The sequence below is a fragment of the Leptosomus discolor genome, chromosome 3, assembly GCF_034619465.1.
Source record: "Leptosomus discolor isolate bLepDis1 chromosome 3, bLepDis1.hap2, whole genome shotgun sequence".
Taxonomy (NCBI): Eukaryota; Metazoa; Chordata; class Aves; order Leptosomiformes; family Leptosomidae; genus Leptosomus; species Leptosomus discolor.
In genome coordinates this window covers 69,461,867-69,474,326 of record NC_141393.1, presented here as the reverse complement: position 1 = coordinate 69,474,326, position 12,460 = coordinate 69,461,867, and the positions used below count along the sequence as shown (strand labels likewise).

At 47.4% G+C, this 12,460-nt stretch overlaps 1 protein-coding gene across 1 annotated transcript; it reads left to right on the top strand.

The window, feature by feature from the left end:
* The first annotated feature begins 5,716 nt into the window (after window positions 1–5,716).
* Window positions 5,717–11,813, top strand: RNASEL (ribonuclease L). The gene is made up of 6 exons (XM_009949232.2): window positions 5,717–7,256; window positions 7,621–7,709; window positions 8,130–8,320; window positions 8,425–8,542; window positions 9,330–9,451; window positions 10,528–11,813. The coding sequence occupies exons 1-6, from the start codon at window positions 5,804–5,806 to the stop codon at window positions 10,661–10,663; spliced, it is 2,109 nt and encodes a 702-aa protein (XP_009947534.1). The 5' UTR covers window positions 5,717–5,803; the 3' UTR covers window positions 10,664–11,813.
* Window positions 11,814–12,460: the final 647 nt, after the last annotated feature.

The following is a 12,460-nucleotide window of genomic DNA, read 5'->3' as shown; positions in this document are numbered from 1 at the left end:
GCCTCTGTGGTAGCCCTCAGGCTTCACAGCTGATACTGGAGTATCCCATAGTTTGAGATGCTTCACGAAGAGAAAACTCAGTCAATAAAACCATGCTTGCGTCCAGCGTGTCCTCTGCGATTGCTGGCAAAAGCCGGTGGTAATACAACAAAACCCTTAAAGTCTTGGGATAAAAAAAACCCAACCCACAAAACCACGTTGAGAAAGAGGAGCCAAAGCTTCCTGTGCCTGCCTTTGGGCACGGCTGGCTGTAGTTGCTTCCAATAAACCACGACCAAAATTTCCCAGGGCAGAGGCTGCGAATTTGGAAGCAGCTGAGAAGATCTGAGCTCCAGGGAGCAAACGTGGGGGCTGGTGCTGCCCCCCCCGGGCGTTACACATACTTGCTCCAGGGCCAGGTTTCCATGAGCTGGGATGGGGGGTGGATTTATTTGGTGGAAAAATCCACCCATTTCCTTGTGCCCTGGGACCCGGCGTGTTCCCAGCAGTGGCTCAGTGGGGTGGCATCATCGCTCAGATGTCCCAACTCCTCCAGCGGTCGGGGATCCCTGCTCTGGCAGGACCAAGCAGCTTTGGGGTGGCCTTAGGGCACGTACATGCATGCATGAGTGGCCCCACAAAGACACATATTTGGGCAGGTGGATGTGCATGTATATGTGTACGGATGCTGAGCTTTCTGCACGCACGCACCACAAGGGATACACACGCCTAACAGCACACATACACAGGCAAAGTCATACGTGTTTTTTAAAGACAGTCTGGAAATAAATGCTATAAATGTTGTTTAAATCAGTTGTTGAAGGAAGCTCACCAGCAAAGCAGATGCACTGAGCCATTTCAAAAACTGCAGACACCTTACCCAGCATTTTGCAGTGCTCTGCCAGCCCCGGTGCCAGCCGATGGGGAGGGAGCAGCTGTATCGCACTGCTTCCCACTCTGCGGCTTTTGCCTTCATGGCCTTGGCCTGAATAAAGTGCCAGAAATCATGCGTGATGTGTTTCCATACGGCTCATGTCCCTCTCGTCACGTGTGCAGCTAAATGCCAAGGTTGCCAACCCAGTCCAGCTGTGTGCAGGGATTCGTACCTCCAGAGTGCCTTGGGAACCGGTACAAATTTAATGATAATATTTGCCATTTCTGACACTGCTGGGGTGCTCAGGGTAGCACCAGGCTCTGCAGCCCTCCTGCTGCCCTGGGGTTGAGCTGCCTGTGCTGGAGGGCAGCTCCAACCCAGCGCAACTGCAACCTGGGCTCAGACTGTGGGGAGAAGCTGGGGATGAGAAACAGCTGAGAGAAACAGCTGCTGGGGAACCGCCTCTGCTGCTTGGGAAATGCATTTATGCTCAGGTCCTCAGCCTGGGTCTTTGTTTAACCTGTTTTGGCTGATCTGGGATGCTCTTGATGGACAAATTTTGCTTTCCTTGCCCAGGGACTGGGACACGGTGCCCTGCTCAGTGAGGTCCCTGCCTGCCTTGCTGTTGCCCTCAGCTCTTCTTCCCAGCCCACTCCTGCTGGCAGATGTGCTGGTCTGTTTTTTTGTGGTGATGAGGATTGAATGGCGGTCTAAAAAGTTAGCAAATGCAGATTAAAAATGTAAAAATACTCCACGGTAAGGATAGATGTGGTTGGTGATCCTGCGTGAATAGTATCACCTGTCAGTGTTTAAATCTCATCGTTCTGTGGACTATTTTCCAGGGCTGTGTTCCAGCACTGAAAGTCACTCCAGGTTGGCCAAGCATACAAACCCTGGGACATTCCCATTTGGAAATACAATATAATAAGTAAGCAAGTGCCAGGAACATGAAGAAAAAAACCCACCCTTCTATTCATAGCTACTTTAAAAATTATTTTTACTTTGGCAGGCAGTTTTTATTGCTGCGCTTTACCTCATGTTTATTCATGTCTGGTGGCGATGGGCATGGATGCTCAGAGATGTTATCTCAGGGGAAGGGTTGCAAAATGGGTGTAGGTCCGTCAGGCTGGAGGAAAAGGAAGATTAGCTTAATTGTGCCCTTGATTTCCCTGCTGACTGTGTCTCAGCAGCTCATCTCCTGAGTCCCTGTGCATATGGGGGCAAATACAGACTCTGCAGGAGTGCAAATACATCAGGAACTACATAGCCCAGAGGCCACAGGAATAGTTGTGGAGAGGAGCTCTGTGGCTCCTATGCTTTACAAAACCTTTGAGGCCCTTCTATTCCACTGAAAAATCGCCTGTCGCAGGGGCTAAGAGTTTAAACTCATGACTCTATGGAAAGCAATTTGGACCAGGGATACCCTTCTTTGCTGGGGTACAGGCACAGGATACTTCTGCCACAGCCCTGCCCAGTGCAAACACCTCATTCCTAGGGTTTGGGTTCCTACCATCCTAGGGTTTTTCATCTTCCCACCATAAGATAATGAAGTACTTTAATTAAATCAGCAAGCTAAAGAAGGCTTTGGTACTTGGATGGCTGGGTGATGTGGTATAGTTATGCACCATAACATTGACTTCTTTCGGACACCTTTATTGTCGGTTTTGAGCCTGTGATGTGCCCCTGCTCTGCTTGTTTGTCTCTTTTCCAGCCTGCAAATGGGTAGTTAAACACTGGCAGCTAGAGCTCCAGCTCTGGTTGAACCAGGAGAGAAGCTGTTGAGTTCAGCAGATTTCTGTGGATTAAAATGGGATCTTGACAGCCTTGAGAGTGATTTGAGATTGTTTCCTGAGTTTTCACAGGTCTTTGTCCCTGCAGGGCTGTGTCAAGGTCTCCTGTGGCAACACAAACTCTGTGAAACTGCATCCAGAGATTGTGAGATGTTCCCAGACCTTGCGGATGCGCTGCGTGCTGTGGAAAGCAGCGTGCTCAATATGACAGTTAGGTACAAAGATGTGACTCCTGCATAGGCGGAGCTTTTTGTGAAAGCTGGCATGCAGAAGTGAGCAAGCAATGCAGGATTATGTAAGGATTTGGATATGCATGTAAAACATGTGCAAGACTGCATCCACACCCCTTTAGGGTGTGCTTTTCTGCATTCGTGCCCTTGTATTTGTAACCACCCATGTCTCCATGTACATATGTGGATGCCCAGTTCCTGAATGTACCAACGTACTGTGGAAAGCCAGGCGTGAATTAATTGATCCAATTTCAGCCCCATTGCCAGTGTGATCTGAACCTTGCAGCTGGCACGGTTTGGCGGAGGTGGCTGGGGAGGCTGCATGAGCTCTGCACGCTGCTGAGCTTATCTTACGTTACAGGGCGGTGGGGGAAACTGCGTGGCACGTCACAGCCTGTGCTCCTTCACGTATTTCCTGCACACGCTTTGCAGGAAGACGGGAAGGGCTGGAGGACTGGGCTCCTTCGGGCAGCACCGTGTTTACATAGAGCTGCCTACAAGGAGGCCGCTGCCCAGGGAGCTGCCTGCTTGCCAGTGCGGGTGCCATTTGGAACGCGCCAGCCGTGGCATAAACAGACCTGGAGCTTGGAGGATGCCTGGGTAAAATTTAGCAGCGTGGCTAATTTCCTCCTGTGGATGGAGTTACCAAAAGGTGAGGAAAAGCTTAAAATAAAAAAAAGCCCAACCCAAACTCCCGCTGCCCCTAAAAAAACCCAAACCCCTGCCCCTCCCAAAACCCCCAGCATTGGTGCATTTAGTGTCTCTATGCCTTCAGCTCCCGAACCACTGCGCTGACCATACGCTTGTAAACAGGGTCTATGAGTGTGGGACTGTATGGGGAGAGCACTTTGCTCACAGCCTCTCTGCTCTGTGCTGAAAAATAAGACACCAGACACCCCCCCCTCCAAAAAAACCCAGCACACCCCCTGCGAGTGGATAAAATGCTCCCAGGGCTGCTCCTTCCTGGGAGCGGACAGCATATACTTGCAGGGGCTTTGCTGGGCAGTAAATACTACCTGGGGAAATAAATACTTGCTGGGAAGCAGCAGTAAAGAGCAGCTGCTTAGAGAATCTGCACCCTGGCTTTGGAGGCATTTTAAGCAGTGGCTGGGTTTCTGGCCAGGCAGAGGGACCCCTTCCTCGCCTTCCCGTGGTGGGTGGCAGCGGGTGATGCCAGGCAGGGTTGCATGACTTTGCATATCAGCTGGCAGACACGACGCGCAGACGTGAAGCGGCTCCTGGCCAAAAGTCAGCGGCATGAGACAGAAACGTTTAAATGTTTCCTAGGGTAGGGCATCTGCAGCTCTGCTGCTGGGTGGAGGAGGAGAAAAGTGCACAGTGCCTGCCTTCCCCCTCCCTGGACTTCTGCCTTCCCAAGGTGGGCAAGGAATTTGAGCCCTATCATGCCTGGGGGATGCTTTTCCAGCCAGGACAGGAACCTTTTAATTTTTTGTACGTGGCAAAAGGCATAGAAGTTACAACAAGGAAATTAAATGTGTCTAAATCAATGAAATAAGGTACTAATTCCCTGCTGGGTGGGGGCAGAAACTATCCATAAAATGGTCCTTGGCTTTCCTGAGGGTAAATTACTATGATCTTGTTCTTTGGCTTTATACCTTAAGACTTCTTTGTCCCTTTTCTGATTTGCTTAGGTATTTTTACTTCCAGTTCAGCTTGTCAGACAGTGACTCCTGAAAGTGCTGGTCACTTGAACAAGCCTTTGCAGTGAAGAAAACAGGTATTGGCGTTCCAGCTTTTATAGATACTAGGTAGATACAGATGGATCAGGTCCTACGTGATGAACCTCTTAACGTTGTGAAAAGCTTAAGAAAGGCTTTTGGTCAGGTAGGGTGTCCTAATTGGCTGTGGAAGCAGGAGGGATTAAGGTTGGCTTTCTGTCTCATTCCAGGTATTGGATCAGTGACTTTCCAGGATTCTGTGTGTGGCTGCCATCCAAAACTGAAGGAGAATGCTCATCTCTGCCTGCCTGATGAGTTCTCCACTTGAAAACATCGCTGAGGGCTGGCTTATTAGGTAACCTGTAATAAGTCTGAGATAACATTTGTAGCAAGAACCCCCTGGGTTCTCCCCTGTCCCCTCACCCAGGCACCCCAGGGGGCGCCTGCCTGGGCTGTGATTAGTGCTGAGATCAGACAAGCACACACAGGACTAGTCCCTATGTTTGGGTAAGTGCTAAAGTCGTGCTTCTCACCGCCCTTAGCTCTTTTGGCTGGCACTGGTGTTGCTGTCCTTAGTTGCCCCTCACATAGACCTGCAGGACATCAAATGTAAATGGTGAGGTTTCATAGTCTAGTAAAACAGGATTTTATGTTTATTAATTATGTGAAGACCACAAAGCCCTTAAAATAGCAGCCTATCCTACTTAGTGCATTTTGTCAGCCAAACCCAGAGCATCCCCCACAACGGAGGTGTTGTCCCAAATCTGGGTTCTTTTACCTGGTGTGCAGTGAGCCAAAAGACAGTGTCAAGATATTTGTTTAATTCCAGTTCTGTACAGAAAAGGGTGCTAGGTGATAACTCCACAAAACTAGCATGCCTTTTGAGAAATAATCTGGGTCTTATATACAAAATAGCAACAAAGAAGAAACTACAGTAAAGTAAATGATTGGTTGGTCATTTGTCACTCCCAATTTTACATATGAAAGCAGAAATTTAACATTCTCTTACCTTAAGATTGCTATTGTCTTTGTTTGGGATAGTTTGGCACCACCAAGGTCTGATTCCCGCGTCCTGTCCCACCCCATCAACTACACTACCCCGCCGAGTTGTGAAACCTGGAATTTTTGTGACTGCTAATGTTTTTCTTTTGACAACAAAGGCACTGACCAGAGCACCTCTCCCATCCTTCAGTGGGATCCCTGGCCTCAAGTGAGGAACATCAGAGGTACGGAGCCCTCCCTCTGACCATCATGGAGCCCACAGCTCACAGCCAGCAGGAGGCATCTACCCCTTCAAGCACAGAGACAGCAGAAGACCTTGCCCTCAAGTTAAATGCTGCTGTGAGGGACAGTAATATAAAAGAAGTGCTGAAGCTGCTGGAGGAAGGGGCAGATGTGAACTCCAAAGCAGAAAGTGGCTGGACACCACTGCAAAGCGCTGTGCAAGCTGATGAGGAGGAACTGGTCCGGCTTCTGCTGGGCAAAGGTGCTTGTCCACATGCCAGGAAGGACAACGGTGGCACTGCATTTACTGAAGCAGCGATAGTAGGAAATGTGAATATACTGGAGCTCCTCCTTGATTGTGGTTTAAATATTAATGACCATGACGATAATGGCTTCACAGCTTTCATGGAGGCTGCATGGTACGGGAATGCAGAAGCCTTGAAATTCCTGTATAGTAGAGGAGCAAATGTGAATCTGAGGAGGGAAGTTAGTGAGGAGAAAGCAAAACTGCATAAAGGAGGTGCAACAGCACTGATGGATGCTTGTAGGGAGGGCCACTTCTCAGCTGTAAAACTTCTTGTCCAAGAGATGGGGGCTAACTTGAACATTCGCGACAACAAAGATAGGAATGCCTTGATCCATGCCCTCAAAGAGGGTTGTTGTGCCAAGGAAAGATACGAGTCAGCTGTCTCCATAGGCCATTTCCTGCTGGACTGTGGTGTTGATGTGAATGGCAGAGATGAATGTGGGAAAACTTCCCTCATCCTAGCTGTTGAAATGAGGAGTCCAGATTTGGTGAGAGCTTTATTGGAGAAGGGTGAAATAGATATTAATGATGCAGATGAGGAGGGCAACACAGCACTGATGGTGGCTGTAGAGAAAAATTATTACGATATAGCAAAGTTGTTGTGTGAAAAAGGAGCAAGGACTGATGTTGGAGAACTTATCGCTGTTGCAAATAGGAACCGTGCTCATAACATGGCCCGCCTTCTTCGCCAGTATAACGCCAGGTTTATTCCAAAAACTCTCAATGACTGGGAGCCAAACAGCAAACGCTGGAGGGACCAGCTGAAAAAACTTTATAAAACATATCGCCCTATGATTGGCAAACTGAAGACATTTCAATACATCCAGCAGAGAATTCAGAACACTTCCCAGGGTGGCATCTACCTGGGGCTCCATGGTGGGACGGAGGTAGCAGTAAAAATAAGCTGCAGTACAGAGGGTGACAAAGAGAAAAGGTTCTTCGAACAATGTGGTAACTGTGAACATCTAATGAAGCTCTTCCAGTTTGAGAAGGCAAAAAGCTACATGTATTTGTGCTTCCCCCTCTGGGAGAAAAACCTTGAAGAACATCTGCAGGAACCAGAAGACCAAATGGATTACAAAGATGTTCTGAGGATGATCTTCCAGGCAGTGAGAGAGCTGCACTCCCTCGGATTTGCTCACCAGGATCTGCATCCCAGCGACTTTTTCATAGGTTATCTTTTGTTTTCTCAGTGTTTTCATTTTGCTTTTCTATTGTCTGTGTTTTAGAGAAGAAGATGCTTCATAGCTGTCTGTAAAAAAACAGATGTCTTTATGCAGAATGAGGTGTCTGTGGCATTAGCTCTCCTCTTTGAATAAGTATAGATATGTTCACAGACAGTCACAGAGGAGTGAACAGAAAAACTTTACATGACTCATTAGATCTGCCCTCTTTTCCAGGGCTTTGCAGACAAACCAACCCACAGCAGATCTCTTCAGACATTTATTTTCTAAAGAAGGGGCTGTCCAAAAGTCAGTGACAGACTGTATTAAGGTTTTCTACCATTATCTGTTATCAATTTCTCTTATTTCCTCAGATTTAGGTGGCAAAATTTACTTGGCGGACTTTGATAATAAAAGAAAGTTGATTGAAGGCAAAAAAGACCTTGTAAACTCAGATTTAGAGGTAACTTCCCTGTGAATCAATGTATGGTTTAAAATTTCAGGCGTGCTCTGACATTTTCTGTTGCTGTGAATCATAGAGGAAGCCTTTCTGCATCCTCAACTAGAAAAACACCTTGATTTTTGGGAAAGTCCATATAACAATAGATGCTGCATAAGGATGATAGTGATTAGGATGCAAGGCTGTGGCTGGTGCTGTGATATGCACAGATACCCTGTGAGCATGATTATGGTGCCTCTCTCCTCTGTCTTTGTGCACGCAGCTTCAAAGTTTGTGTTTGTGCGTATTTGTATACTTCTGCATACCTATAGGTGCATGTGTGTGTCCACATTCTCAGCTGCTCATGTTGGAATACTAATTCTTTTCCATTTGGTAAAAAGTTTCATGCATCTGGCATGTGAGCAGTCATGTTTCTCCTTGCAGGCGCTCAGCAGGCTCGTGCTGTACGTTTTAACAGGGGGTAGGAAATCCCTTCAGCAAGTCAGTGCTGAGGATTTGCCTGCTGATTCCCCAGATTACAAGGAGGCTCTGGACCTTGTAAGTAGCCTGGTCTCTCATGATGAACGAGGCTTGGAAGGTTTGAGCAAACATCCCTATTTCTGGAGCAAACAGACGTAAGTTCTGGGAGTACAAAGGACAAGCTTTTGGTATGGGATTTGCCTGTAGTGCTGGGAACAGTGATGTCCTGTTGCAGCTAACGAAGCTTCTTGTTCCACAGCAGGTTCAAGTTCCTGAAGAGTATATGGAATAAAATCAAAGATCTCCCCAACCGAAAAGCTGTCTTTCAAGCTTCTAATGCTACTGAAAGTTTTCCTTATCCGTGGTGGACCAAGGAGGTAATCCTCTTCTCTTTGGTTTGATAGGAGGTTTGAGCTAGACATTTAGGCAGAAGCTTTTCCTGGGTTTCACAGGTGTTGTTTAAAACCATAACTGGAAAAAGTAGCCTCAGGCAAATACAGATAACTAGGGGAAACAATTAAACCTAAGTCACAAAGTCAAAATACACCAAAGACCTTGAAGCTAAAGGGAGCTCTGTTGACTGGGATGGTAGTAGGGGAAGGTCACTATAGAATTAGCTGGCAAACCTTCAAGGGTATTCATTGGTGACCCCTTAAGACAAGGACCTCTGGCCCTTGTTGCCAGCAGATTTCTGTCAAAAGTGTTTTCTTAGGTTGGCTCAAAAGCAGTGAGATAAGGCCTGCTTTTGCAGGTAGCATCATGGAAAGATACACTGCATTGTTTGAGATCTGACAGTCTCGGTTCAGTATGGCAGCCCATGTGGGCCTCTCAACAGCAGCACAGTTGGATCAAGACTCATGAGTCCCTCCTGCCCTCCAGGCGTGCATGAAAATCTCCTGTGCCATGTTGACAGTCCTAATATGAATGTCACACCTTGGCAAGGCAGGAGAGAAAAGGCTTAGCAGAATCAGGGGGTCTGTATGGTGCATGTTCTGCAGGGTGAAGTCTTCTGCTCATGTTGGGAAATATGCTTTTAAGGGTCACAACGTTTAGCCATGCAAGATGATGTCCCGGCAGAAAGGCAATCGCTGTGGTGAGTGGAGGTAGATGTTCTGCTTTCATGGTGTGTGACAGACAGAGAATAATCTATGTGATTTTTTTCAGATTGACAAAGACATTCTGAATATCATGGAAAATCCTCCGGAAGGAAAATCATTCAAATACAGAAACAACGTCATTGACCTGTTGAGGATCATCAGAAACCTGGATGAACACCCAAATATCAGGTACATGTTTACATCCTTGCCCCTGCCACAGTTGCATTGCAGGGAGCATCTGGCTATCTGCAAGCATCAGTGAGTTTGAGAGCAAAATCCTCAGATGGTTTTCCAGAAGGGTGAACACAACCGGGATGTGGGAGAAAGTCCGTTAAAGCTCATCTCATTAGTGGGGCTATCACCTCTGGCAGCGCAATGGTGTGTGAAAGATTATGTGTCACAGCAGCAAGCAGTCTGGAGTCAGCCCTCAAAATCACCTTCCTGAAGGTAAGAAAGGGAAGTTAGCTCACAGGATTAGACCTCAGATTTTGAAAAACATCTGACTCTCGGATCATTTCCCGTAGATGAACATCCTCAGCCAGAGCCTTCTGTGCCAGAGGGATAGTAGCAGCTTCAGAGAATTGGTGGCAGCTCCCTCTGCACCCTTGCCTTTGCAGAGCAGCCAGTGGGGTAGAGAGGTTTCTGTGACAGCTAAGGCAGGTCATGGCTCTACAGCAGAGGACACCATGAACGTGTCCTTCTGGGCTGTTATTTTTGCTGCAGGCTGGTGTTTCTTGCCATAACTCCAGGAAGGTTTTTCGATCACTCAAATATTTGCATCATCCTTGATACATTTGAAAATCCTCCTTACCTACCTTGCTAGTATTTCCAAAGTGCTGATGCTTGTTGTGCTGAAGTGCTTTAAGCTATGGATCAGGAAGCACTGCTCCTGTTAGAAGATCCTGTTAGAACGTTTTGGCTCCTAAAGAGCTGCTGGAGTCTCCAACTCTTTACAGTCATGGGCACTTACCTGTGAGGTTATAGAGGGGATGTTAACTCCTAGTGATGGCTCCACTGACACTGGTGGCCAGCACTGCTCTTCAGTGAAGATGCAGGTGGGGTTAGGCAGATGGAAGTGCTAGAGGAATAGTGAAAAAATGGATTGAGAAGCTTAGGGAAGGTATAGAAAAGTTGCCATTCAAGGATTCCCATGTTATCAGAAAGCCTCTGGAATGGCTTTTTCTCTGCAAGGCAGGAACCAGGGCATCCTGGACACAACTCCTCAGGAAGCTTTAAAAATCCATTTGGTTTTTCTTCTCTTTCAGAATCAGCAGGAGAATAGGAGACCATGCTGAGTATTTCTTGAAGCTTTTTCCAGCACTTACCATTTATGTCTACAACAGTTTACGCCAGAATCCTAAATACAGTCACTTTGCAGACATTCAGGACCCTTCTCTGTAGGATGTCATTGCCTCCTGCCCATGTCTGATCCCACCATCACTGCCTGCTTTTATTCCCTATTTCTTCATCTGCGAAAGAGTTGAAGAAAGTGAGTAAGGAGATGGGAGCAGAGCATGGAGGACTAAGAAATGAAAGATGCTTCAGAAGTGTTTGGTGTAACAACCACAGGCTCTGGAGAGGAATCATTTTGAGTGCCAGCCCAGGTCTCCTTTGACTGCCTCAGTCCCTCTGGGTTTGTCTGCCTCTGTGAGACTGAGATCAAGGCCCTAATGCTCGTGGTGAGCAGGGAGATGTGGGACAGCCCCCATACACCCAGTGCATCTGGGAGGCAGGAGAAGAGCTCAGGCATTGCCAGACAACATGGGACTTTCTGATAAAGGAAAAGGAGTTTGAGCTCCTTGCTAGAGCTCATATTCCCTACAGCTTGCACTGATGAGCTACTCATCTGCCCCTCATAAGACATGGATTCTCTCTTTTCAGTCTCTTTGAAACACAGCAGCCAGAAAAATGAGATGCCTAGGGAACAGTCTGGCTGCAGAGTTGCCCTCAGCCTGTTATCCCTCTGATCTGGTACAGGCACAATCAGGCCAGCTTCCTGGGACCTGAAGCACTTCTTTTGGTGGATGCAGGAGATGTTTCCACAAGGAACGGACATAAGGAGCACAATCCCACAGAACTCTGCTGTGTGAGTAGTCCTGACTCACCTGAAAAAGGACATTGACGTCAATGGGACTACAGGGACCAGTTCCTCCTGGAAAGGACAGGCTCTGTCATGGCAGGCTGCATCTGCAAGGCAGGTCTACGCACAAGCACTCCCTGTCTCCAGAACAGTGCTGCTGTTGATGTATCACTGTCCTCCTGATAGGCTTGGCTCCCTTGCTCAGAGCTGGTGCCTGCACAGTCACAGCGTGCAGTCAGCTCAGAGCTTTGTTATTGGAGGCTGGGTGGCACAAACCGTTTCTGAAATCCTATGGCATGCAATGTGTGTCTGATTGTCCAAGGGCTTGCTTGTTTCTCGGTTAACGGTCTGATTTGCACAATGATTATATGTTGCTTACAGAAATATTTTTCAGCTGTTGAAAGGATTTTTATTTTTTTTCAAAATCAGATTGTTATTCTTTCAATTAGCCTATGGAGAATGAAACTTGGAATAAATGTGCCTGGAAAACTGACTCTACACTCTTTTATGAATGACGTTCCCCCATCCTCTTTACATAGAAGGAGGTAGTCTGCAGCACTATAAAATACTGAAAAGGCTGGGATTTTTGCCCTCCCTGTGGAGGCGTCTCTTGGTTGTTTAGGTAAGGTGGTGGATGGTTTTGTCACTGCTCAGAGCAATTGCTTCTGGCCCATATGAGTATCTGATGGGAAAAGGTGTTAGGAAGTACCGAAGGCTTCCTGTCCTCAGAAGCAAGCTGTCTTTTGTGAAATAATGGGCTGAATGGTGGGGGGTTTGCATTGTTTTTGTGGATACAGGGTGAGAATTTCATGGATGAGTTGGGATGAGAAGATGAGCATCAATGCTTTCACGTGTGCGTTTGTGTACATGTAAAGCGCTGGGAGTTGATGTGTTTGACCCATCTCCTCTAGAAATGGGTGGCTGCCAGAATGCATCATTGAGCCCCGCACATCTGTTTAGCTGTATGTGCTTATAGATGTATGTACCTGCAAACCAACAGGCATTGGTCTGCACGAGTTTGAAGACTGCCATGCACATGCTCATGGCTTAAGAGGTCTGTGTGCCAGCCTGCATCAGTGGTCCTGGCTCAGAGAAAAGGTCCTTCTGATGGTCCTGGG